The sequence below is a fragment of the Globicephala melas genome, chromosome 13 (assembly GCF_963455315.2).
Source record: "Globicephala melas chromosome 13, mGloMel1.2, whole genome shotgun sequence".
In the NCBI taxonomy this organism is placed as follows: Eukaryota; Metazoa; Chordata; class Mammalia; order Artiodactyla; family Delphinidae; genus Globicephala; species Globicephala melas.
Window position 1 is genome coordinate 46,603,796 of NC_083326.1, and position 27,247 is coordinate 46,631,042.

The following is a 27,247-nucleotide window of genomic DNA, read 5'->3' on the forward strand; positions in this document are numbered from 1 at the left end:
CTGGAGATACCAATAGCCTTTTCTCAGTCAGAGTGTGGACAAGGCATGGGATGTGCCTGGCATGGTACTAGGATATTGTAAGGGCTCCCTAAATACTAGCCATTGCAATCACTACCTCAGCATTTTATTGCCTTAACATCGTAAACATTTAAGGCAAATGACAAATTAGGAAAAATATCCACAAAATGTATGATGGGCAAAAATTAATATTAACAAGAGAAAAGTTCTATTAGAAAAGGGAGCTAGGGAAATGAGTAGAAGAAGAACTATCAGTGCCCTTTAAACATATAAAAATGTTCATCCTCACTAGTAAAAAATGAACCAAAGTCAAAACAATTGGATTGCGTAAACAGCATGCTTCCTAAAAAGTTGTTATCATTTTTTAAAATTCAGAGTTGACAGAAGTGCTGGGAAATAGGCTTATAGGAAGATTCTTAGTATTAGACCCTTAGTAAAGCTATAATCTGTCAACTCCACTTCTAGGGATTGTGCTGGGGAAAAGACATATATGTGCTCAAAGATACATTCATATGAGCACCCCTCACAGCATTTCATATAATAGGGTTCTCTCCCCACCCAAAATAAGATAGTAGAATAAACATTTCAAGAGGGGGACTAAAGAAACTTTGGTATATTAAAAAACATACAAGTAGCCATTCAAAATGATATAGATTGAGAATGTTTAGCAGCAGGCAAAGATTATTCATAAGATATTCTGTAAGTGAACAAAAATGTTTTTGTAATGTATATTTAGATGAGGTTTTTTTTTTTTTGGTCTATTTTTGCTTCTTTCCAATAGAATACATTTGATCACACTTTTTTAATATACAGCAGGTTCTTATTAGTCATCAATTTTACACACATCAGTGTATACATGTCAATTCCAATGGCCCAATTCATCACACCACGATCCCCACGCCCCCGCGGCTTCCCCCCCTTGGTGTCCATACATTTGTTCTCTACATCTGTGTCTCAACTTCTGCCCTGCAAACCGGTTCATCTGTACCATTTTTCTAGGTTCCACATACATGCGTTAATATACGATATTTGTTTTTCTCTTTCTGAGTTACTTCACTCTGTATGACAGTCTCTAGATCCATCCACATCTCAACAAATGACCCAATTTCGTTGCTTTTTATGGCTGAGTAATATTCCATTGTATCTATGTACCACATCTTCTTTATCCATTCATCTGTCGATGGGCATTTAGGTTGCTTCCACGACCTGGCTATTGTAAATAGTGCTGCAATGAACATTGGGATGCATGTGTCTTTTTGAATTGTGGTTTTCTCTGGGTATATGCCCAGTAGTGGGATTGCTGGATCATATGGTAATTCTATTTTTAGTTTTTTAAGGAACCTCCATAGTGGCTGTATCAGTTTACATTCCCACCAACAGTGCAAGAGGGTTCCCTTTTCTCCACACCCTCTCCAGCATTTGTTGTTTGTAGATTTTCTGATGATGCCCATTCTAACTGGTGTGAGGTGATACCTCATTGTAGTTTTGATTTGCATTTCTCTAATAATTAGTGATGTTGAGCATCTTTTCATGTGTTTGTTGGCAATCTGTATGTCTTCTTTGGAGAAATGTCTATTTAGGTCTTCTGCCCATTTTTGGATTGGGTTGTTTGTTTTTTTAATATTGAGCTGCATGAGCTGTTTATATATTTTGGAGATTAATCCTTTGTCCGTTGATTCATTTGCAAATATTTTCTCCCATTCTAAGGGTTGTCTTTTCGTCTTGTTTATGGTTTCCTTTGCTGTGCAAAAGCTTTTAAGTTTCATTAGGTCCCATTTGTTTATTTTTATTTCCATTACTCTAGGAGGTGGATCAAAAAAGATCTTGCTGTGATTTATGTCAAAGAGTGTTCTTCCTATGTTTTCCTCTAAGAGTTTTATAGTGTCCGGTCTTACATTTAGGTCTCTAATCCATTTTGAGTTTATTTTTGTGTATGGTGTTAGGGAGTGTTCTAATTTCATTCTTTTACATGTAGCTGTCCACTTTTCCCAGCACCACTTATTGAAGAGACTATCTTTTCTCCATTGTATATCCTTGCCTCCCTTGTCATAGATTAGTTGGCCATAGGTGTGTGGGTTTATCTCTGGGCTTTCTATCTTGTTCCATTGATCTATGTTTCTGTTTTTGTGCCAGTACCATATTGTCTTGATTACTGTAGCTTTATAGTATAGTCTGAAGTCAGGGAGTCTGATTCCTCCAGCTCCATTTTTTTCCCTCAAGACTGCTTTGGCTATTCAGGGTCTCTTGTGTCTCCATACAGATTTTAAGATTTTTTGTTCTAGTTCTGTAAAAAATGCCATTGGTAATTTGATAGGGATTGCATTGAATCTGTAGATTGCTTTGGGTAGTATAGTCATTTTCACAATATTGATTCTTCCAATCCAAGAACATGAGAGAATAAAAATAAAATACCTGGAAGGGTGCACCACAAAGGTTAACAGGTCTTATCTACAGGTGGTAGGATCACAAGTAATTATTGTTACTTCTTTTATCTGGATTGTCTAAATTTTTCACAACAAACATTGATTTAGGAATAATAAATAAGACAATAAAGTTGTCTTTTGGCCACACCAGGCAGCATGCAGGATCTTAGTTCCCCCACCAGGGATCAAACCCGTGCGCCCTGCAGTGGAAGCGAGGAGTCCTAACCAGTGGACTGCCAGGGAGTTCCCGACAATAAAGTTTTTAACACAGTCATGTGATAGGCTACTTATGTTTCATTCTCAATGTATTTGAAACTCAAGCTTCTTTATTACACAAGAAAGGCAAGTAGAGAATTAGAATGTACAGAGAAACGAAAAGAGAAAAGAATCCATGAATCCGTCACTCAGGGATTCATAATGTTTTTCATAAAAATATAAACATTTTAACAGAAATAAGTTCATGATATAAATACTGCCTTGTAACTCACTTTTTTCATTAGATATATTCATATTTCATTAACTACATCCATTTCATCGTTTTTGACTGGCTACCTAAGAATCCCACTGAAAGATTTTGCCAGAACTTCTTTCACTAATTCTGCCTGAGGTTCTCAAAAGTTGTTCTCAAGTTCGTTCCTGCCGAGCCTGGAACACACAGGCTGACCCAGTTTCATACACTGCCCTGAGGATTTCCTTAGAACAAACCCTAGAAGGGGGATTCATGCTTCAGTTTGACTCTTTCCCAATCCTCTTACTTGGATAAAAATAAATTAAGGAAAACAATTAAAATTTGAGTAAAGCACACTTTTTTAAATGGCAGGAAACCAAAATTGGATCCCTCACTGACAAAAGTGCCTTCAAACTTCTTCTGATGGAAGTTGGAATAAAGGCTGTGCTCATCTAACTCTCACACTCTGTGGTTCTGGGGACACTTCATTGCAACCATGAGCTGAATCTCTGCTCAACTTCAGCCACCAGCTCCCGTGGCCACAACTTGACCTTGACCTATGACTGTTCTACTTCAAAAACTAGAAACTTAAAGATCTTGGACTGCATCTTGCTGTTATTATCTCAGGGCACTTCTTGCCCCCCTAACTGTTCTTTGACCTCATAGATATCTCTGCCATTTAAGCTGCCATTCTCTGCACTTTTTTGAGCCCCCTTCTTTCTTAATCTATCCCAAGCCTTCATGTCCATCTTCAGATCTCCCCTTCTTCAGGACCGTGGAGCCCTCGGCCAGAGCCATTTTTAAGTCCTTTGGTTCCATTAATATTTCTACATTAACTCAATCTTTTGCCTTTCATTTTCATTCAGATTTCTCATATGCGGAGTCCTTGCTTCCTGTTTCCATTTTCTCACCTCCAAAGTAACTGACATTTAGCCTCAGCTCCCACCATTCTTTAGAAACTATTCTTACTCACTGCTGGTCAAAAAATGAACTTTTCAGATCTTATCTCTGCCATCCTTAGCACTGAATTCAATTGCTGCCTTCTTCTTTTTTACCTCAACTATGTATTATGAAAATTTTCAAACCTTTCAGAAAAGCTGAAAGTATAGTACAATGAGCACGTAAATAGCCGTCATCAAAATTCACCAGTTGTCTACATTTTGCCATTTTGCCTCATTTACTGCCCCCACTCTGTGTATATGTACATACACATTTAAGAGGAAGTTACAGACATCATAACACCTCACCCTAAATACTTCAGCACATACTGCCTAAGAATGAGGGCATTCTCCTACGTAACAATACCATCTTCATACCTAAGAAAATTAACAATAATTCTGTAATGTCTTCTGATATCAAGTTCATATTCAAATGTCTCCAATTATCCCAAGAATGTCTTCTACAACTACTTCCTTCCGGAACAAGGAACTGATCAATGTTCAGACATTGGTTTCTATGTTTCTTTATTCTTTTGTAATCTAGAATAGTATCCTAGCCTTTTTTCCCCCATGACATTAAATTGTTTAGGAGTCCAGGTCAGTTGTCTCTAGGATGGCCTACATTCTGAGCATTCCTCATAGCTTAGTTTAAATTGTTCCTTTCCTCAGTAAACTGACAGTCCAGAAACCAGGTTGGACATTTTTGGCACTGATACCTCATATTGTGTTGTCACTTTTCCACTAGTAGTGCTGCCAAGTTTGATCACTTTGTTCAAAGTGTGGACAACAGATTTCTCTATATTAAAAGTACATTTTTCCTTCTCAATTACTGAGAGATCCATGGAATAATATTTTGCATGGGAGTAATATTCTGCTTGAGAATCTGTTAACAATTCCCACCTGAATCAGTTATGACATTGGAGATTTTTAATATTTTTCTTAATTCTATCACTTCCTCTACATTTATTAGACGATGTTATTTAATAAAGAAACTTTCCCTTTTTTCGCTTTCTCTCCCTTTTCCTTGGGCTGGAAGATCACTAGGAACTCGCTGATTTTTATCTATGAAATCTATTACAATCAATTCTAATCATTCTTCTTTTTGGTGTGCATTTTTCCTAATGTGGACAGCGAAAAACTGTTTAAGCTAGTTCCTGAGTCTCTTTGGCATGACCTCATTAGTTTTGAGTATTTCTTTGGATTGCTAGCAAAGAGATATTTTTTCTCTGCCCTAGCCCTGGAATCAGCTTCTCTAAGGAGCACTGGTTCCTTTAATGAGGAATAGCACATAAAAACTAAGACCTGGGTATTGGGTGTGTTCATTACTGCGAAAAAGTGAGTTTTTCTTGGGGCTTCCCTGGTGGCGCAGTGGTTGAGAGTCCGCCTGCCGATGCAGGGGACACACATACGTGCCGCGGTCCGGGAAGATCCCGCATGCCACGGAGCGGCTGGGCCCGTGAGCCATGGCCGCTGAGCCTGCGCGTCTGGAGTCTGTGCTCTGCAACGGGAGAGGCCACAACAGTGAGAGGCTCGCGTACGGCAAAAAAAAGGTAGTTTTTCCCAAATGATTCCTTTATGTTTTCCATTGAAATTTAGATTCCTCTGCCTTTGTCCCTTCTCTTTTTTCTTACACTGAAAACTTGAGTTCCTAATACTATTAATATACTTACTTATTTTCTTTTTCTTACAATATACTTTAAAAAGTTTCCAAATATAATGCCAATATTACTACTAACAATTAATCTGCTGGATGTTAGGCTTATAATTCCTCTGTGATGCTTTTTGTTCTTGGAATATAAACCATAAAGATAAATAATGAAATGGACCCTTCCCAGAGTCAGGGTTGTTACAGAAGAAACATATCCTAATCCAGCTATTGGAGCCAAGAACCAGCATCATGTTATTATGCAAATATTTTCTAATGGAAGAAAAAAAAATTTACTATAAGTAGTGAATTTAATCAAAGTCAAGGAGAAAGGATTTTCTAGTTGTATAAGATTGTGATTCAAACTACCAAAATATTATTGACCTTAACTTCGTTAACAGAGAAGGATGGAATGCACAAAACAGTAAGAGAGATAAATCAGCATCTTAAATTCTTATTTATGCCACTTGGGTGTGCTTAAATGTAAGAAGAATTATAGTAATGTTAGCACTCAGTATAGCACTCTAGTAGAATTAGTATTATTTGCCTTTACCATAAAACTCTAAAGGTTTATGCTCTCTATTCTTTCAAGGAAAAAAATAAGAATGGGAGATTTTAAAATTTAAAAAAATTGTATAACAATTAGTCTATAAAATGGTTTAGGGATTCATGAGTTTAAGTTACTTACTTAAATTATTACTTTTATGGGGACTACCAAAGTTAATCAGAGATATACATTTTCCAAATGGAAGGGGAAAAATAAACCAAAACAAAATGATTCTGTCACCACTGTGAAACAGAATAAGCAACACATTTGCCTGCTAAGTGAAAAAATGGTGAGCTTTAAAAACCAAAAATCTTTTTTTACAAAAAGTAAGAAGCTAGGAATCAATTATAATTCAAGTGACTCGTCAATGATTTCCTCCTAATTAATTTTAATGATGTAAAATAAATAAGTATCTGAGTAAAGAAGAATTTGATATGATACAACCATAGATCGTGTTCATCTTTATCTCTACCTTTTCCCACCACAGAACTGATTTTATGAGACCTCCCTTTGCTACTCTACCACCCTCCCCACTCCCCTTCACCCCTCACCCCCTACCTTGGGCAGGGAGGAGTGATTAGAATATACTTAGAACCTCTGAAATGTATAAGCAAACATGGCAAAATTCCCCCAAATGCCAAAAAATATACCAAAATGTAAGGGAGATAAAATAAAAGCATAAAAATCACCAGTCTGTCCTCTCCTGTGGGTATTGTCCAGGAAAATGTCTGGTGCATTGATACTGGGAAAAATGATGTTACATGGAGCTACCAAGAGCTGTCTGTTTACATTCGGTCTCTGCCGCCTGAACCACAGGCTGTCCCCATGCCATGGCGTGACCCACTGATCATACAGAGGGACCACTGACAAAGGCACAGCCTTCACTTCTCTCCACAGAACTGTAACCTACTCAATCCAAACAACCTCTCTGGAGGTATGTTTACATCATGTAGAAAGAGCTGGGAGATTGACTAACCATTACAGCCCGTTAGCAATCCTTTTAGCTAGTTCTAGCCTTGAGTGGGTAAGCGTTGATGTATGGAAAAGAGGTAATTGAAAAAACATCCATATATACTGTCTGTAGTCTCTAATACTCTAAAAATTACCCTTAAAAAATCAGCTATGATTTTTAAAAATATCTTGCTTGAATTTGAAAGGAAAAGGGGAATCCATTTCAAAAATAATTTGATTTTTCAAAAATAAGCTAGTATTTCCTGCTACTTCCAAAGGTGGGCGGGGCAGAGGACCTTACTTTTAATAAGACTGTGGACCCTACTGTAAATGACATTGTGAAGTCCAGGGTCTGGAACTGAGCGATTGTGTCATTTACAGTTTCCCTGATTGAATACTAAGGCTTTAAGACATCACCAGGAATAATTAGAAGTTGAGGGTACATGGGATCTGCAAACTTAATAAAGAATTAATAAAACTCAGTCATTTTTCACAGCATAATGGATAGAAAAGAAAGAAATGAATTTAATGATAAAATGTTAGGTGTGTTAAAGAAAAAATTTCCAACACGTTAAAATGGTAAAGAAGACTTTTTTCAGGACTGTCACAATAGGGGTATGTAACAGAGGAGAGAGATGGGCTCAAATACAAGGACAAGTGGGGACTTACAGCCAATGAGCAGTGTGGAGTCAGTGGATGGAAAATGACTAAGAGGGGACCTTAAAGGGTAGGAGGATTCTTGCTAAACTGACCTAACAGAATTCTTGCTAAAGGCTGACCAAAGACTTACACAGCAAAGGTGGGGGATGAGGAACTTGATCACAGATCGAGTGTGAAGGGACTCTTACTCTTAGCAGGATTCTTGCTAAGACTGGGCAAGGCTGGCAGAAGACTGGACAGGGGTCAAAGTCAAGGTCAAAGGAACCTGACTAAAGTCTGATCAAGGAGAGAGTCTTTGTCAGGTGCCATATTGTAGTTCACCCTAAAAAGCAGCAAAAGGTGACCAGACCAGGAAATTGCACACACTCTTCTTCTCAAAGCATGTGTTACAGGAGAGTGAGAATTAGTTCACTAGAGGCACTGACTCCCCCAGTTCTCGAGGGAAGTCCTTTGTGTCAGCTGGTCCCTCTACCCCTCCGGCACTGGAGGGGAAGCTGCAGGCTTCGTTGTCCTGTGCCTCTGTGTGGCAGGCTGGGGACTGGAAGCCCAGAGCAGGACTTGGATATATGCCTGTGCGTTTATGCCTTAAGGTGAAAATAGGATTCCAAGCATTTTCATTTTTATTAATTGGCTAAGCTAAAGTTCTTAAATGTTTGACTACTTGTTAATCATTTAAATTGGACTAAATTTCTTTTTCATTTTTTTGACACTGAAAATACATATTATCCCTAGTTTTCTCCCACACTCCCTGGTTATTCCAGAATAGGATACTTGGCTGTCTTGAAAGTTGTTGTTACTCTTCTTAACCACGTTGAAGACCAGCTTCCATCTGGGTTGTAAACAATCTGGTTTTGTTATCCTTAGCTGGAGTCTCCTGTCATACGAGTCATTACAGATGCCAAGTATTGTGCTAACTCGTTGAATTACCAAAAATGATCCTATAATATACTTGTTATCCTTATTTTACAGATGAGAAAACTCACAGAGGTTGTTATTTGCCCAAGGCCACCCAGACAGAAAGGAGAGAAGCTGAGAATCAAGCCCAGACATTCTGAACGCTTAGCCTCCACTCTTGACCATTGCTAAAATCTGTGTGGTTGGTGTCCTTAGGAAAGTCCCACACTTTCATAAGCTTCAGTTTATAAATAAGGAAATCGGCCTAAGTTTCTTTTACTAGAACTTGCGATTTGCCTTGATGATATTGTGATTTACAATAAGAAATAGATCTCTAATATTTGGTCTTTGTCCCAGTTTCTGGCACAGAGCTACCAAAACCCTTGGAATTTCCTAAATGATGAGCGTGATAAAGGTGTCTTTTGTTATCTTAATAAGGTGACTTTTGGACCCCACCTAAGGGTGGAGGCTGGTTGCCAAGAGAACCAACCCTGTGATTAGAGGATTGGAACTTTCAATCCCACCCCTGACCTCCAGGGAGGGGAGAGGGGCTGGAGATTGACATCCGTCACCAATGACCAATGATTAAATCAACCATGCCTGTGTACTGAAACCTCCAGAAAAACCCAAAGGGTTGGGGTTCAGAAAGCTTCCCGCTTGGTGAAGGAGTGGAGGTTTAGGGAGAATGGTACCCCGAGAGAGGGCATGGAAGCTCTACGTGCCTCCCCCATACCTCGCCCTATGCATCTCTTCCACTGGCTGTTCCTGAGTTATATCCTTCTGTAACAAACCGGTGATCTAGTAAGTAAAATGTTTCTTTGAGTTGTGAGCCCCACTCTAGCAAATTAATCAAACGCAAGGAAAGGGTCATGAGGACCTCTGATCTATAGCCAGTAGGTCAGAAGCCCAGGGGACAAGCTGGACTTGCAGCTGGCATCTGAAGTGTGGTGTGTGTGTGTGCACGTGCACGTGTGTGTCGAGGGGCAGGGCATTGTGTGCAAGCATCTAGGACTGACCCTTAGCCTGTAGGATCTGACTCTATCTCAAGGCAGGTAGGTGTCAGAAGTGAGTTAAATTTGTGGACAGCCAGTCCGTACCTGTGAAGAATTCAGTTAATTATTTAGTGTGTTAAAGGAAAAACACACCAACGGAACTGGTGTCAGAATCAAAGCCTTTGACTCAAATCCAGGACCAGAGAGAACTTAAGCTCTGAAACCAAACTTCTAACTTGCTAGTTCCTGATAGTAAATCCTTGTAATAGCTTAGAGACAGCATCTCTTGTTCACCACAGACGATGTCAAATCTGCATTTCGTTACCTAAAGAGGCATCATTGAACATAAATTAAAAAAACCTGTTTCCCAAAGTTCTAATTTGGTCATTATTTCTCTGTATATACTTTAAAAAGAGTCTTGCATTCTGTAGCTTCCCTGGGCATCTCTCTGCAGAAGGTTGCCTGATATAGACCTCTTTCCTGATCTCACTTACTGCCCTCCTCCAGGATGTCTTTCTGGTATTTTAAACCTAACAAATGTTGAAAGGAGCTAATCATTCCACCTCCATCATTACTCGCCAAATTTACTTCTTTAAACTGGCCCTATTTCCTTGTTTCCATCTTTGCATTAAGAGCGTCTTCTCCCAAACAACCACGCTCAAGATCTTGATCATCTTTAGTTCCCTTCTTTCCACCACCTGCCCTGCCACCCCAGCCCCCATCTGAATGAAGTCCCATTCTACTCACACAGCGTATCTCTCATTCACCCACATTATGCCATCTCCGTACCGGCACGTCTCACGCTCAAGCCATAGCACTGTTCGATTCATCTTCTTCCAACAGTTTCCATCACCCTCTGGCTCAAAAATGTTTTAGAGCTCCCTTACCAAATAAATGTCAAAATCTCTCCTAAAGTATTTAGGACTCTCCAAGATACTGGTCCATGACACACCTCGCTAATATACAGACTTCACTGAAGTCAAGCAGAATTATTTACTACTCCTCGTACACACCCCATGCATTTCCTGGTTCTGCGCTTTCGCTCATGCTTTCCCTTTCAGGTGAAATACCTTTTCTCCAACCTATTTTTATGAATATGACTACCCAGGTCAAATGCTATCTCTTCCATGAAGCATCCTCGGAATCCCCCACCAAACACGACCTCTTTTTTATTTGTGCCACTTCTACGGAAATTTTCAATCTCCCTGATTCTTTTCATGGCCAAAGAACTTAAACTATAAACAAACTTAGAGACCATCTGTATTTGCAACATTGTCATTATGTACCGAGGATAAAGCAAGGACTACAGGAGTGAAGGTATTTGCTAAATGTCATACAGCTTAATAGTGGCAAAGCCAAGACTAGAAAAGTCTGAAAGTGAACCCATCACCATTTCTACTATATCAAGATTTAAACACCTTTTGATCTGACTACCTACGCAGTTTACTAGTAAATCTCTTACAGCTCCATGACTTCATGTTGTTATTTTTTGGGGGTGCTCATCTTGCTTCCTTTACTTCTGTACTTCCAGAACACCAAGCATAAGGTCCAGAATAGATGCTCATTAAAATATTGCTGTAGGATTAGATGAGTGAGTTTTGCTTGGGGATAATCTGAAAATCCTTTAACACGAAGACTGTGGCTGTTGAGAGCTCATCGCTCTTTTCTTTACTTAACCAATATCTTTTGAGTGGTTCAAGTTACAATGTAAGCTCATAAACTTTAAAAATGTAATTGAATCCCCAAATATGTTTATTGACAAGGAAAAGAAGTCAACATTATTGCATCTATCAACGAGCTGAATAAAACCCCTTTTGACTCTAGATTAACTCAAAATCAGATTATTTAACTGTTATTGAGCCATCCCTCAAACACTTTGTAAAATGAGCTAAGAAATTAAAAATCAGCAATTTTAATTTTTCAGCTCATAACCGTAAAATGTATCCAGGTACTTTTCTGCCTCATTTTTGCCCAGGTGTGTGTGTATACACACATACACGTACACTCACATGATGCAACCCACACATACACACGCACTCCACTTGCACCACAGTTACCTTTGAAAAATGGATACTGCACCTCCAGAGGCAGTCTCTGACGGTGGTGAAGAATTGTCATTCGTTATTACGACAATGATAGTTGCTATTAGTATGGTCATTATTACTTAAAGTCCACATTTGGTGCCTGACTTTTTCTGCAGTAGAGTTATAAACAATGAATGCCAATTTTAGAACTATCAAGGAATCAAGGTAGTAGCTACAAATGACACTTAAAGATCCCTCTTTCTAACTCACTCTCAGCGGGAGATAAAAAACTATTGAGAGCACTCTTTGAGACAAAGTCGTGAGATAACATGTCTCCACTATATTTATTAGTACATTGTCTTATTGGCCATCTGTCACAGAAATGGACTGACTTCAACCAACAGTTTACATCAAACTCATTTTCTAGACAAAGAAACTGAGGCTTGACAGAGAGTGAAGCATCAGCCCAGAGAGGGGATCACGAGCTCCATCACGAGCTCCCATAATTCACTTAGTCCCTAGGTTCCTACCCCCCTCATCCTTTTCCTCCTTAGTGTTGCAGGGCATTGTTCCTTCACTTTGCACTCAGTTGGTTGAAGGTAGGCACCATAGGTTTGATTGATACATCAATTTGCATCTCAAGGCATCACTTGATAAAGACATTGCCATGAAAGGCTACTCTCTCACAAGCCAATTTCCCCCTCTGGGCTGACTTTAGAAGCTCATTGATGTCACTTCCTTCCTCAGTCAGCAAGTGAATCTTCTTTAATTCTCAAGACCAGCTGTCCATGCTGTCAACAGAAAGTTATTAAAATTCCTTTAAAGTGAATAAAAATAGCCTAAAAGCAAATGTACTTGGAAACAGGAAAGAATCAGTATGCAAAGTCCACAAACCTCTGAGCAAAATAATGTTGATCCAACCAGAGATTTCAAACATTGTATATTCAAGAGGCTAGAAAAAATAATTAAAAGATGCTAAACCACATACTTCTTAATCTTTTATTAGCAATGGCTTATGCAGTTACAATTTATCCCCTAAATTCCATCCCTCTTTCTCCAATATGATTTGAATAAATTGAGGAATGACTTAGGTTTTCCTTAAGTGGGATTCCCTCCTTTTTTCTTGTCTCAGCCAGGGAACATTTACATCTCCACCAGCCTGAGACTATCCGTGAGCAAGAGAAAAAATTATCATTAGCTGCAATCAGAACCACCAGAGCCACAAAATAATTATATAATTATATATTTTAATTTATTAGGGTTTTAATAGCTCAAGGGAGGAGACCATTTTTCTCATATTTAAGTTGCTGTATCTCACAGAAGTGGTCCATCTGGCTCGACTCCCCATGATCCTCACCAGACTTTCTGACCTTAGGAACTGGAATCCAACCCTGTTACCTTCTAAATCAGCCCTTGCCTTACCCTTCAGTCCCCAAAATGGCTTCTACCTTGTTACCTGAGTTGTTCATGAACTGGTCCCTAAGTCCCTTTAAAACATGGCTATGTTCCCTGCCACTTACATCACCTAAAATCACCTACCTCTTCCTTATTTGGATAGAAACCACAAATCCTGGACTCACTGTGACCTTTTGCCAGGGAAACTGTATCCGACATGTCTGTCTTATCATCCCAAGACACAGCCCAAGTTTGTGTGTTGGGTTCCTACCTGTAACTGGGGCACTCAGGTCAAGTCTACCCCAATACTGCACCACCCAAGGCCCCTAATTCTGCAAACCCCATAATTCAATTAAACAGAAGCTTGAATCTTCACTGTAACTATGCTAAGAAGCCCTATTTTAGTAAATAGCAGTTTAGTGAAAGAAAATGGTGGCAATTTGGGTAAATTCAAACTGAAAGGACAATTAAAATATTGTTAACCTTCAGGAAAAGTATAAAAATGGTGTTTTGTAAGTTATCTAGAATTAACTCTCAGTCTTTCACTTCAATTTCCACAATTTTGAACACTTATTATGTTTGTAATACAGAACTAGGCTACTACAGATGTTGTATAAAATAGGAGGGGAAAAGGACATTAGACATAATCACTATTACTAGGATACTTTAAAATCCTTGAAAATCCATTGGGAACTAATACAAAAATGGCCGCCATCACAAAACAAAGTATTTGGTATGGGTCAGAATTTATCAGTAGTCACCTTCAGGCCTTCATGTGATCCATCTAGTGAGTTTTAACCACTGAACCTTTCCTTTCACTAGGGAGCAAGAGCCAGAAGCAGCTGCCCTTAAAATATGGGAACTGGTACAAGCTGCCCCCGACCGAAAATACTGTCAGTCATTCTGTAAATTTGTACTGAACACCTAGAGTGTGCCAGCACTGGGCCCTGGATACAACAATAAAAAAGATGGATCAACTATACTCCAAAAAAAATCCATTTAATAGAACTACCATATGACCCAGCAATCCCACTACTGGGCATAAACTCTGAGAAAACCATAATTCAAAAAGCGTCATGGACCACAGTGTTCATCGCAGCTCTATTTACAATAGCCAGGACATGGAAGCAACCTAAGTGTCCATCGACAGATGAATGGATGAAGAAGATGTGGCATATATATACAATGGAATATTACTCAGCCATAAAAAGAAACAAAATTGAGTTATTTGTAGTGAGGTGGATGGACCTAGAGTCTGTCTTACAGAGTGAAGTAAGTCAGAAAGAGAAAAACAAATACCATTTTTAACACATATATATGGAATCTAAAGAGAAAAAAAAAAGATTCTGAAGACCCTAGGGGCAGGATAGGAATAAAGATGCGGACATAAAGAATGGACTTGAGGACACAGGGAGGGGGAAGGGTAAGCTGGGACAAAGTGAGAGAGTAGCATGGACATATATACACTACCAAATGTAAAATAGATAGCTAGAGGGAAGCAGCTGCATCGCACGGGGAGATCAGCTCCGTGCTTTGTGACCACCTAGAGGGGTGGGATAGGGAGGGTGGGAGGGAGACGCAAGAGGGAGGGGATATGGGGATATACGTATATACGTATAGGTGATTCACTTTGTTATACAGCAGAAACTAACACAACATTGTAAAGCAATTATACTCCAATAAAGTTGTTAAAAAAATCAATTAAAAAAATAAATAAAACATAGAAGAAGAAAATAGATTTTTAAAAAAGGTACAGATTCCTTTTTTGTACAGTGTTGAATTTATAGACACTTTATAAAACATCTTTAATAAATAACAAAAGTATAAGCAATTGTCATATTTTAATTTTTATTGATATTTTAAAGGGACCCACATTCTTTAAGTGTTAGTAACCACTGCTATAAGATATAGAAAATTAAACCTTTCTTTAGTGCTCTTACACTTATATTAAAATCAGCCGCCTCATAAAAATGGTTATTACTTTTTCTTGTTCTATTTTTAAACGTGGTTTCCTCATAAGAGATCTTGTCTTGTTAATAAAATGTTATTGCCAGAATTTTTACTTGAAAACTTTAAGGATTATGTACTGTAGTCTCAAATCAGAAAATAGCAAAATTTTAAAAAGACAAAATTAAAAAAAAAACAAAAACAAGATAGGCAGTGTCCCTGACCTCAGGGAGCTCACACTATAGAAGAAGAAACGAGCAAAGAAGCAAGCGAACATACAAACGAGAAAACAATCGCAAGTTGTGGTAAGTGCTGGGAAAGAAATAAACGAAGGGCTGAGATCAAGGATCACAAGAGAAGATGGGTGACCAGAGAAGAGCCCCTACGGTCTTAGTATTAAACTGAAACCTGGAAATTTGAAAGAGCTAGCCCTGTCAAATCGGAAAGACAGCAGCTTGCACAAAGAACCAGAGGTCAAAAGGACCAGAAATTCCCATAAGACCAAAGTGATTGGAGGGTGGAAAGGGAGAGGGAATGGAAATCAAGGCGAGGTTGGAAAGATGGGCAAGAAGCAGATGGGGCAAGGCAAATAGGATGTAGTAAGGAGTTTAGGGAGAGCAAGTGTGGAAGCAGGGACCAGCAAAAGGCTGATGTCACCATCCAGGGGAGAGCTGTTGATGGACTGCAACAAGGCAGTGGCTCTAAAGAGACAGGCATAACTTGTAGATACATTCTGAAGACACTGAGTCCCTCCTGCCCATGGACTGCTCTGAAACCGCTCCCCTGCTCCCATCTTTGGCTCCCTTGGACTATTCCTGGTCCCTGAGCCTTTGCATAAGCAATGTTTACAGTTCTGTCCTCTTTTGCAAGATAAAGACAGGGCCCTAGTTCACCAAATTGCCTGGTCTGCCCTGTTACAGATCACCATGTTGGTCCTCTTCCCCAGATTGTCATGTTCCTTCCTAAAATACCCTTTAATGGAGAGGAGGGGGGATGCGATATTCCAGAATCTGGCAGCTGTAGAATATCCAATTACCGTACGAAATACACAGAAATACAATGGGCGTATTTGCACTCCAAGGAAGAGGAAGAGATTCGTAACCTCACCTTCGTTTCCTTGTCTTAAGATTTCACATGTGGTACTTTCAAAACAGCTTGAGCATCGCTACAGAATGGATAAGGCTAAAAGTAGACTATAGTCCAGAAGTAGACAATGTCAGAAAAGCAGGGAACCAAGCCAGCAAGCTCTTTGGGTGCAGCCAGGGACCAGGCCTGTGTTGGTCACAGTTGAATCCCCAGAGCTTAGTAACCACATGTGACATATGGTAGCTGATCAGATATTTGTTGATTAAGTGACTGAATAAGCCAGATACGACTCTTTCCAATCTTTATTCCCCTTATCCATGTGTTACCAATTTCTCTCAAACATTTCTTCCATGCACTCCTTTGATTTTCCTCGCTGTCTCTCTCTCTCTCTCTCTCTTCCTTCCCGTTTCGACCTCCCTGGTCTAGGCCCCACTCCATCACCTAGTTTACCCACCCACCAAAGCCCCCTATGTATTCTCCAATTGCTCTCCCTACTCTGTCCAGTGTATTCACCAGTTTAATTTTCCTTCATATTCCACCTCTGCTGAAGAAACCGTTATTGCCCGCAGATTGTCTACTGTTGCAAACATAAGGCAATTGACTTGTTTCCAGGTCACCCTGGGCAACAGTATTTCTCCCAAGACCCTCTCCTCTAGTCAGAGCTGTCATTCTCATGATGCCTTCCAAATTCCAGCCATTTCTGAAGATCTGATTCAAGTTCCACCTGCTCATTATTCCGATTCCTACATCCCAAGGATAGGTCCTATCTCATTTTTTTTTTAAGTTCTTGTATTCATCCTCTCTCTAAGAATTTGTTCAAACATGCCTATATCCAGAAGATATTCTTAAACTCCATTGAGTAAAAGGCCAATAAAAAATCAATAAGAAGTGTGGTCCTTGGGACTTCCCTGGTGGTCCAGTGGTTAAGAATCCACCTTCCAATGCAGGGGACGTACGTTCGATCCCTGGTCGGGGAACTAAGATCCCGCATGCCGCAACTACTGAGCCCACGTGCTCTAGAGCCCACAGACCACAACTAGAGTGAAGCCCATGTGCCGCAACTAGAGAAGCCCGTGTGCCACAACAAAGAGCCCGCCTGCCACAGTGAAAGATCCCACATGCCACAAAGAAGATCCCGCATGCTGCAACTAAGACCCAAAGCAGCCAAATAAATCAATAAATAAATATTTTTTAAAAATGGGTGGTCCTTGGTTGTTCGTGAGATATTTCTCCATAAGCCAAAAGGGAGGATAAGAGTGGTTGTTGGCAATATTTCTCCCGGAAACCTATTTGTTCCCCAAGATCAGCCACACCGGTTGCTCTTCATTTGTGTTCTCACACGGTGTCATTCATAAAACTCTGTTAAAACACTTAAAATGCAGTGTTGCCACTTATCTCTACTTACCTCTCTCTTCCACTTGACCTTGACCTTGAGGGTGGGTGCCCTGCTGTGTGTGTCTTTGCACACCCAGCATTCAGGTGGTATCTGCCATCTTGAAGGGATCATATTTTTTTAGAATAAATATATTAGACATTGAACTCATACTTTCAATTCATTAAGTTAGGGAAATGCCTGAACAGCTGATGAGTCTAGTTGTGAGGGACGAAAAATGGTCCAGAGGAGCTGGAATCTGAGAAATTTTTATTTCATGTGTTGGGGCCTGCTGTTCAAAATAGACTTGAAACTGCAGATTCTTGCAAATCTGTGCATGGCTGCAGAGGTCTCCTAGCCTCCTGCATTGTCCCATTTTGCTGTGTGTTGGCATTTTTCTGAGGAGCAGATTCGTAGCTGCTCTTGGGTCCTCTTCTTCCCCATCAATCCATCCTCCACCCCACCTCTCAAGTCATCTTTCCCAAAGCTGGTGTCTCACCTTCTTCCCACACCCCTTCCTTCCCACCTGCTGTGCTATGTATGCGTATACTATATAAGCCGCTCAGAATGTCTCACAATTTACCCAAACACACCCTCTCCTTGCCTCTGAGACTCTACTCTTCCTGTCCCAACTCCCTGGAATGCCCTTCTCTCACCCTTTGCCTGCAAAATTCATACTTATTTAATTTTCACAAATCTTGAGAGGGGTAAATACTGTTCACAAATCTTGAGAGGGGTAAATACTGTTAACTCTTTGTTATACATGGCCAAACAGGACCAGAACGTTGAGTAGCTGGCCCTGAATCAAGCATCTGGTAAATGACAGAGCTGTAAATTAGACGCCAGGTTGTCACCTGCTCCGTTTTCTAGACTCCAGTGGGCTGCTGCGTGATTAGGTTATGATTATTTGATTGTTTGGGCTCTTATTTTTCACTTGAATTCCTTCAGATTTCCTTTGGTTCCCAAGGAAACAGAACTAAGATTTTGTGCTGCTGCTGCCCCTGACGTCACCTCCAGCCTATTCCCCAGGTAGCAACCAGCCCTGAGTGGTCCTCTGAAAATGCACGTCTGACCAAGGCATTCCAGTGCCCCTACTCACATCCTGGGCTACACCCCCTTAATAACTGACTTCCCTCTACTTTGGGGAAGATCATAAATCTCCCCCAAACGGTCTACATGACCATGGCTGTATGTTTCTTGCCTCATTTCACACCATTCTGGCCTCCCCTTACTTTCCTCCGGCCATGCTGGCTTCCTTTCTGTGTTTTGGACCCACTGGCTCTCTCCTTCCTGAATGTTCTTCCCCCTCTTCTTGGACATATTGGTGATTTAATTCAAAAGGCAAGTTTTTTTCCCACAAACCATTAAACAGTCTTCTTTAAACACTCTGCATATTATCTGACAAGGGAAATCTAAATATTAAAATGTATCAAGAGAGTCCGATTGGGCAGTACCATTAAAAAAAAAAAATGTAGAAAATTGGTTCTTATTATCTAGAAACTCCAAGATTGGCCCCTGGTATTTCGTGACAGTGACTAGATTTAAGATCCCACTCAACAGAGCCATTCCATTCTCTGGACTCCTTATTCTTCTACTGCATCCCATGTAACACTTAACCTAGTACTGAACACTTAGTAAAATTTCCAGATATACTTATTATTAGTTGCTCAACTGACTGGTAAATATCACTTATTCATTACAAATCTTTTTTGAAAACAGTTTTGACAGTTTCTTAAACAACTAAATATGCAACTACCATACAACCCAGCAATTGCACTCCTGGGTATTTATCCTAGAGAAATGAAGACTTATGTTCACATAAAAACGTGTACATACATACTGATAACAGCTTATTCACAATAGCTAGAAACTAGCCAGATGTCCTTCAGCAGGTGAATGACTAAGCAAACTTTGGTATATCCTTACCATGGAATACTACTCAGCCATAAAAAGATAGAAACGCACAGGAATGCACATAGCAACCTGGATGACTCTCCAGAGAATTATGGTGAGTGAGAAAATCCTATCCCAAAAGGTTATAAAATGTATGATTCCATTTACATAACATTCTTGAAATGACAAAATGATAGCAATGGAGAACAGATTAGTGGTTGCCAGGAGTTAAGAAGAGGGTGGAGGCGGGAGGACAATGGATGTGACTATAAAAGAGCAACGTGAGGGGCCCTTGTGGTGATGGAAATGTTCTGTGTCTCAACTATGTCAATGTCAATATCCTGGTTGTGATATTATTGTACTATAGATCTTCCAGATGTTACCGGTGTAAAGGGTACAGGGGATCTGTCTCTATTATTTCTTATAAATGCATGTCACTACACAATCATCCTAATTAAAATTTTAAAAGGACACATTGAATAAAGTGTACGTATCACACCAAGACGTTCACAAGCACGAAATAACTGCAGGGCCACAACATGTCTTCTTTCCTCTCTTTCCTGATGGTTTGTTGGTTATTGATTATTCCTAAGGACTTTTTTCCTTATATGTAAGACACATGACATTGATCACTTTTAGGCTGTTTTCGCAATGACTGAGGTTTATTATTTTAGAGTTTTTATTATTTATACCCCTGTGTTGCTTTTTATATGTTATGTTACTCTGATTTGTTTCTGTCCTGACCAAGATACCATTCATAGGACTGTTGGTTTGTACTTTAGTCTCTGCCAGTACCAAAACATAAGAACGTCTTTATCATCTTCATAGGTCAGAGAAAAGTAGCACCTCTGCCATCCACCACTTTAAATCTCCTCGCCTGGTCCTCAAGGTTCATTGAGTTCAGTGTTAATATTATGCTTGAACAGGTTGTCATTGTTTGTAAACCTTTGACTTTACTGGCTGTGGTTCAAATTTTTCTTTGGTCCTTTCATCTCTTTACCATTTCTCTGCCAAAGTTTACTACATTCTCTGGTATCACCCTTCCCGGATTTCCACTCCATTTTCTGTTTTCTTTGCCTAACGTGGTTTATTTCGGTTTTGACTTTTTTCTTCATCCCAATTATTGGAGTGATTATAAATGTCCCTACTGTGATACACATTCTTGCTTGGAGAGTTCTTTTGGAGTTTTGAGTGAGAACAGAGTGAGACCAGTACAGTATTTTATTCCTTTTCGTACTTTCATGTTGAATTTCTTTTTTGCTCTCTTTCAGTGACCAGAGAAAAACTCCAGGACCGTATCACCAGCCAGGTATTACCTCGCTTCTCCTAAACTGTAATGTAGAATTCTGCTTTAAAGATTAATAATTATTTGTAAATATTTAGAAGGGAGGGCATTGCTAGTTCTTGGGTAAGAGCAATACGCGTGTTATTGGTTCTGAGAACAGATAAACCGATCCTCTGTAAATGATCGTACACTTTCCTTGTCTCCCTCACCTCATTCCTTCCCTCCTCGCCATCCTCCCCAAGGGTGGGAAACAGTGAGAAGTGGGCTCTGCCAGTTCTGACATAAGCATCCGTCGGAGCGTATCATGATCTCTCTTTGATTCTATCATGGCTGCAAATAGATACTTTTATCTGCTTCTCCCTTAACTAAGGTGACTCTCCTCTGTGATTTTCCCAAGTTCTAATTCGCCCAGTCACTCCCTCCCAGACAAGTTAAGAGCTGAACCCTTAGCAGTGGAAACGTACAAGTGGATTTTCCATTCTGGTCTCTGATTTCTACCCACATTTAGCCAGTGTCTTCCTGCCTGCCTCACTATTTCTTATCCATTCTTTTTTGATTAATTTTTTATATTTACCCGTAGATGGAGTCATTCTGTACAACGGTTTAAGGGGTTTGAGACATGTAGCCACACATCCAAACCAAGTCTGGCCTGTCTTGCACCATCCCACCCTCTTCCCACGGGCCAGCTGAGCTAAAGTTTCTCCCAGTGCTGCCTGTGTCACTAGACCCAGGGAAGGCAGACACTGGCCTATGGCAAAACATGCACAGCTTTCATTCATAGACCAGAATCTCCAAGTCTTTTGTTGTCGTTGTTCTCCTCTGGCCTAAATTATAACTCACCCTTGCCAAGGGGAAGAATGGTGCGTCTGCATGTATACCAGTCAAGGGTACATTTTTCAACATCTTCTCCTAATGGGCTTCAAAATAAATTCCAATTCTGGTCCTCATTGTCATTCCAACCGAAGTAAGTTCTAGCTCTACCTAATCTGTGCCAGATGCCCTGTAATTCATCGAGCTTAAAAAATGGTTCATTCATTTGGTTAATATACTATATTGCAAATTCAGTAGGCAAAATTTAAGGCTTATCGGGTACCATTTTTCTTTTGAATAGAATTGTAAATACCGTATTGACTCTTTGTAGCAGCCATCTTAATACTTGAAAATGCCACCCCTGTGCAATGTTGAAGTCAATTAGTCGTTTCAAAGAGTTAATTTGCCTTTTGAACTTGGTCTGTTTAACATTGTATTTCAACTATTTGTGTATACTTAGCTTGGTAAGGCTGAGCAACAGTTAACCAGTAATGTTTATTGCTACCATTTTTATTTATTTAAGTCACAGAGGGAATACCTTTCCTTAGAGAACTGTTTTCTTTATTAACTTAACAAGGTAAAGCAGTTGGTCAAGAAATAAAGACCACTTCTCTGGGGCAGATTTTCATTTCCTGTACTTTCCTTCTTTTTACCCTTGGCTAAACTAATAGAGTAGGTAGACACCAAAATAGAACACCAAATATTTACTTATAATCTTAAACATTGATCTGGTGCCAGATAAAATCATAATGGTTTCCAGTCCCAGTAAGACAGCGAAATTCTTTGGACTTTAGCTTAAGAGGTAAGGGTCTTAAGTATATTAGTTATATAGTCATTCTCAGAACAGATAGTTGTATTGTTCAATCAGTGTCTGCCAGCTGTATTTCTAATTCTACAGTAGAATTTCTATCTTTTCTTCTTCCATGTAGGAAGGCACTCCCCACTCTCAAAAATGTGCCGGGGATACGACTCTACGAGGCATCTTACACTTCTAATTTATCTAAAGTCTGACAAAGAGCTACAAGATGAAGTCCCTTCCTTTTTAATTTCTTTTTTAAATTGAGGTATAATTGACATATAACATTATATTAGAATCAACATAATGATTCCATATTTCTGTACACTGTGAAATGATCTCCATAGTAAGTCTAGTTACCGTCTGTCACCATCCAAAGTTACAAAACATTTGTTTTCCTCGTGATGAGGACCTTTAAGATTTACTCTCTTAGTAACTTTCAAATATGCAATATGCTAAGGTTGACTATAGTCACCATGCTGTCCATTACAGCCCCAGGACTTATTTGCTTTATCACTGGAAGTTTGTACCTCTTGATCTGCCCTCCCCTTCTGCCCCCCAAAGAATCTGGCTCTTGGAAAACCTTTATGGACACTCACTTTGGATAATCAATAGTGTTCTTTATCAGAAAGGCATGGAAAATAGAGCACTGGTGAGCGTTCATCTTGCCCCGAAATCCTTCCCACTGGGCACTATAGATTGTGTAATTAAATTGAAATTGAAAATCAAGTCCTTTTTTCTTCTTCCATGAAGCAAGCTACGAGTTGCACGCCAACGTGAGAAATCAGAGCTGCAGCGGAGGGAGGGTTCTAGCCTGCTGGCCGATGGCCAGCGTGCATTTTTAGCCCACAGCTACTTTACCACACCTGAGCTCTGAGAACAAACAACTATTTGAGTTCTCTGGAGCGCACGCGGAATTCTTTCCTGTGTAACTCACTGGGGAGATTAGTATGCTATTTTAAAGTAATCTGTTAACGCAGTCTGTTTACGGGAAGAGGACAAAAATGAGCAGTGAACCGCTAGGCAGCTCACGTCCCAGAATGAGATGAATGCATGACCCATTTTTTTCAGCTGTCCCTTTGGCACTTCATTGCTGCAACGATTTCCTCTCCGAAAAATGTGCCTTGTAGAGATGAAGTCTCCTGTAGGTTTTTCTGAATCATTTTGACTACGATAGATTAGAGATAATACCTTAAAATACTACCAAACATACCTTCAAAATCAAATTAGCATATTGTCAGTACGAGAATGGGAATACTGAATGTAAAAACTTTTGACTTCAGTTTTGGAAACTGCCTTCTTACATGGTAGGCAATTTAAACCTGTAGTAAATGAATACCTTCTGTTTATGCCTTTCAGGATAGTAGATCACTGGAACCCGTAGCGAATTAATAGTTTGTTTTTAAACAGCTAGTTGCTGAAGAGGGATACCGAACCTGGGGCTCGGTTTCTCGCGGGCGGGATGTGCATGTTGCGGGGGGACGTCCCCAGTTCTGGTGCTGGTCATGAGAAAGGCTCGCCTTCGCTGATTGGCCGGTTCAGAGAGAGCCAACGCCATTGGCGGGTGTGACAGCTTCTGGAGCTGTTTCCTGAGACTGCTGCAACAAACTCTCACCAACTGGATGCTCTCAAACACACTAATGTGTTGTCTCTTGGTTCCGGAGGCTAGAAGTTCAAAACCAAGGTGTCGACAGGGCCAAGTTCTCCCTGAAACCTATGGAGGCGGGTCCTTCCTTGCCTCTTTGCTGGCTTCTGGTGACGCCGGCAATCCCTGGGGTCCCATGGCTTGTAGCTGCGTCTCTTCAGTCTCTGCCACTGTCATCGCGTGGCAGTCCTCCCTGCGTGCCTCTTCTCTTCTAATAAGGACACCAGCCATATTGGCTTAGGGCCCACCCCCATGACCTCATCTTGATGACATCTGCAAAGACCCCCTTCCCAAACAAGGTCACACTCACAGGTACCAGGAATGAGGACTTCAATGTATCTGTGTGGAGGACACAATTCATCTCATGCCAGGCTGGAAATTTTAGAGTCATCCACCACTCCATGTCTCCCTCTGACCAGCCAGCACTCGATGTGCTCTCCATAGCCCTGTCCAATCCAGCTCCTCCGCCACCGCCCAACCCTTGGCCTCTGCTCCCCCCAGGCCCTCATCTCGTTTGCTCTCTATGGTGACTCCATACGGCTCTCCCACTGCTTCACCGCCATCCCATTCATCTTGGATTCTGTTCCACTTTACTTTCTGAAATACCAGTCACCTGGCACCTCTGCTGAAGAACAATAACTAAACAGAAATGCCTCCCCCATTTGTAGCAGTGATTATTAGCGCTGCATGTGCATATAATCACCCTGGAGCTTTGTTAGCACAGATCCTGAGACCCGCCGCCCCCAATGTCACATGCACCCCCAAGAAATTCTGGGCCAGGGGTTGGGTTCAGACAGGGCCTCACTATTAGACCAGGCCAAGAGGGCTCATGTGCTTTCGAAGGCCTTGAGCATCACAGGCACAGAGAGACAGACACTTTTTTAAAAAAAATATTTATTTATTCATTTATTTTTGGCTGTGTTGGGTCTTCGTTTCTGTGCGAGGGCTTTCTCTAGTTGTGGCAAGCGGGGGCCACTCTTCATCGCGGTGCGCGGGCCTCTCACTGTTGCGGCCTCTCTTGCTGCGGATAACAGGCTCCAGACGCGCAGGGTCAGCAGTTGTGGCTTACGGGCCTAGCTGCTCGGCGGCATGTGGGATCCTCCCAGACCAGGGCCCGAACCCGCGTCCCCTGCATTGGCAGGCAGATTCTCAACCGTTGCGCCACCAGGGAAGCCCGACAAACCCTTTTTTTTTCTCTCCAGCCTCATGTTTTAAAGTTTGATGACCAATTGAGCACACACAAAATGTTGGAGAGGGATAGAGCAGCTGAATTGGACACTCTGGTCCTTTGGGGTGAGGTTGGGCTGGGGGATAAAAGACCAGCCTGTGCCCTTTGAAACCAGAGAAAGAAAAGCTTTAGTTTCAACATAGCCACGCCCCATGCCCCATCCCGCATAGCTGGAGGATGTGTAGGCAGAGGGCGTTCCTCAGCAACAGTACTTCCACCCTCCCTCTGCTTGGGAGTTGGATGCAGTGGGCAGGTGTAATTCTGGGCAGTACTTAGAGCTGCCTGGCAATCCCAGGTCAGAAAAGTGAGGCATGAGGTGAGGGAAGCTGCCCTTCCCCGGAATCCTGTGAGCTTTACTGAATCATCCCATCCTTGACAGGGGCAGGTCCAGACACTGCCCAGGAGTCCCCAGCTGTGTCTAGTTTCTGGCCTGTCCTCCTCCTGAAGGTCCATTGGGCCACTCTGGCCTCTGTGGCAGGGTGGCCCTCAGGCAACAGGGCTTCTTTAGCTTCTAGGCCCAGAGCAGTCCTTTGGGACAGGCTGCAGACCACGGGTGGAAACAAGGACGGGGTCTTGTGTATCGCTTACTTTAAAACTTCTGAATATTTAGACATACAGAGTGTGGGCTTCCATTCATCCTCTTGCTCTAGGCCCTGTAAATGTTGAGGATGATCCTGACCAGACATCTACAACTTAAAAACTCAACATGTGATTCCAATAAGAAGCCAAGATGGAACCCACTCACCTCTTGTCTATAGGATAAAATTCAAACCTGTGAGTACAGAATCCGAAGTCCTATGATCTCCATTGGAGAGCATGCACCCCGCCTCCCTAGACTTATTTCCCATTCTGCTCCTTTATGTAAAACTAGTGTGTCCTATTTAAAACTGTTCTACCAACATACTCACACCTTTCTCTGCAGGTACAAAATTTACTCATATTCCAAGACCTCACTCCAATATCACCTCTTCCATGAAGCTTTCCTCATCACAGAGCTAAGAGTAATCTCTCCTTCTTCTGTGCACCTATATTATTTTTTCTGCCCCTTTGCTATAGACCCTTGCATTTTCTACTCTATATTCTAATTTTGGATATTCCTATGTGATTTTGTAACTAGATAGTATTGTCCCAAAGGGAAGATGTAATGTTTGACTCATTTCTGTGTTCACTGTTAGACCTTGCACATCATAGGCATCCAACCCATTCCTGGTCCATTGTAAATTCTTCCACTCACTAAATTATTATCCTAGAAACCAGAGGAACTGCTGGTTGTGGGCAGGCTGCTCCCTGGACCCTGGACCGCTCACACCTGGTGTGCCATTGACTCTTATAAGGCAGGAACTAGGTGTTGTCCTTTGCCCTCCCAAGTGAGGGGTCTAAACCAGAAACAGAAGACACAGCTAAGGCTGCACGTGGTCTCTATGAATAATGGTCACACAGCTGGGGAATGAAAGAATCAAAGGGCAGGGGGACCCACACCTTTATTTCACCCTTATGTCCATATGCCATAACTGCCTGTAGAACGCTGAAGCATTTGCTTGGGTCAAGACTTGGCACCTGGTTTTTTTTTCTCGAATGTAAACTTGGAAATGTCATTCACTGCTGCCTTTTCAGTGTAGCGTGAACTTTACAACTTCTAAATTTACAGTGGGATTGCATTACCTTGCACTATTCTTATCAAAATGACCATGCACTCAAAGAGACAACTTTGACCTAAAGAGAGTTTCTCTCGGCAGGTTCAGCATGAATAGAGCTAGTAAATATCCCATCCCCCTCATTCTCTTTTAAGATTACCTTCTAGAACTGGGAGTTGTGCTTTTAAAAAGCTACCCAATTTATGAGTCTTTTTCAAATGCTTGAAAGCAAGACTGAAATGATCCAGAAGTGGTGGCACTAACGGTGGTTTACAAAGAAGGATTTGTAAAAGATGGGCTTTATTAAAGGTCAGAAGGCTTCATAACTAGAAGATACTCAGGTCTAAGTGTCAAAGGGCTGGCACTCGCCTCTTTATTCGGAAGCCAAGAAAGTTAAAACGTTGTATAAGGATGTCTATGGAAAAAGACAATAGACAGTAGTCTCTGGAAATATATTGTCATGACAAAGGGAGGGAGGAGAAGACAGCCCTAGGGTGTTTTAAAAGCGTGAACACCAAGAGGAAAATAATGGTCTATTAGCCTCACTGCGAGAGCTGTTAGCAATCAAATATGCAGATAATTCTCACTTAAGTATTCCCACTCAAGATCATTCCCA

At 40.9% G+C, this 27,247-nt stretch overlaps 1 protein-coding gene across 4 annotated transcripts in view; it reads left to right on the top strand.

Annotated features, from left to right (window-relative positions):
* Positions 1–27,247, top strand: part of AQP4 (aquaporin 4) — a 284,383-nt gene that overhangs the window by 195,305 nt on the left and 61,831 nt on the right. For all 4 annotated transcript variants that reach the window (XM_070043430.1, XM_070043432.1, XM_070043431.1 and 1 more), the window contains one exon: positions 20,505–20,542. In XM_070043430.1, the coding sequence (XP_069899531.1) occupies positions 20,505–20,542 (38 nt within the window). Of the gene's footprint in view, positions 1–20,504; positions 20,543–27,247 lie in introns of those variants that run through there.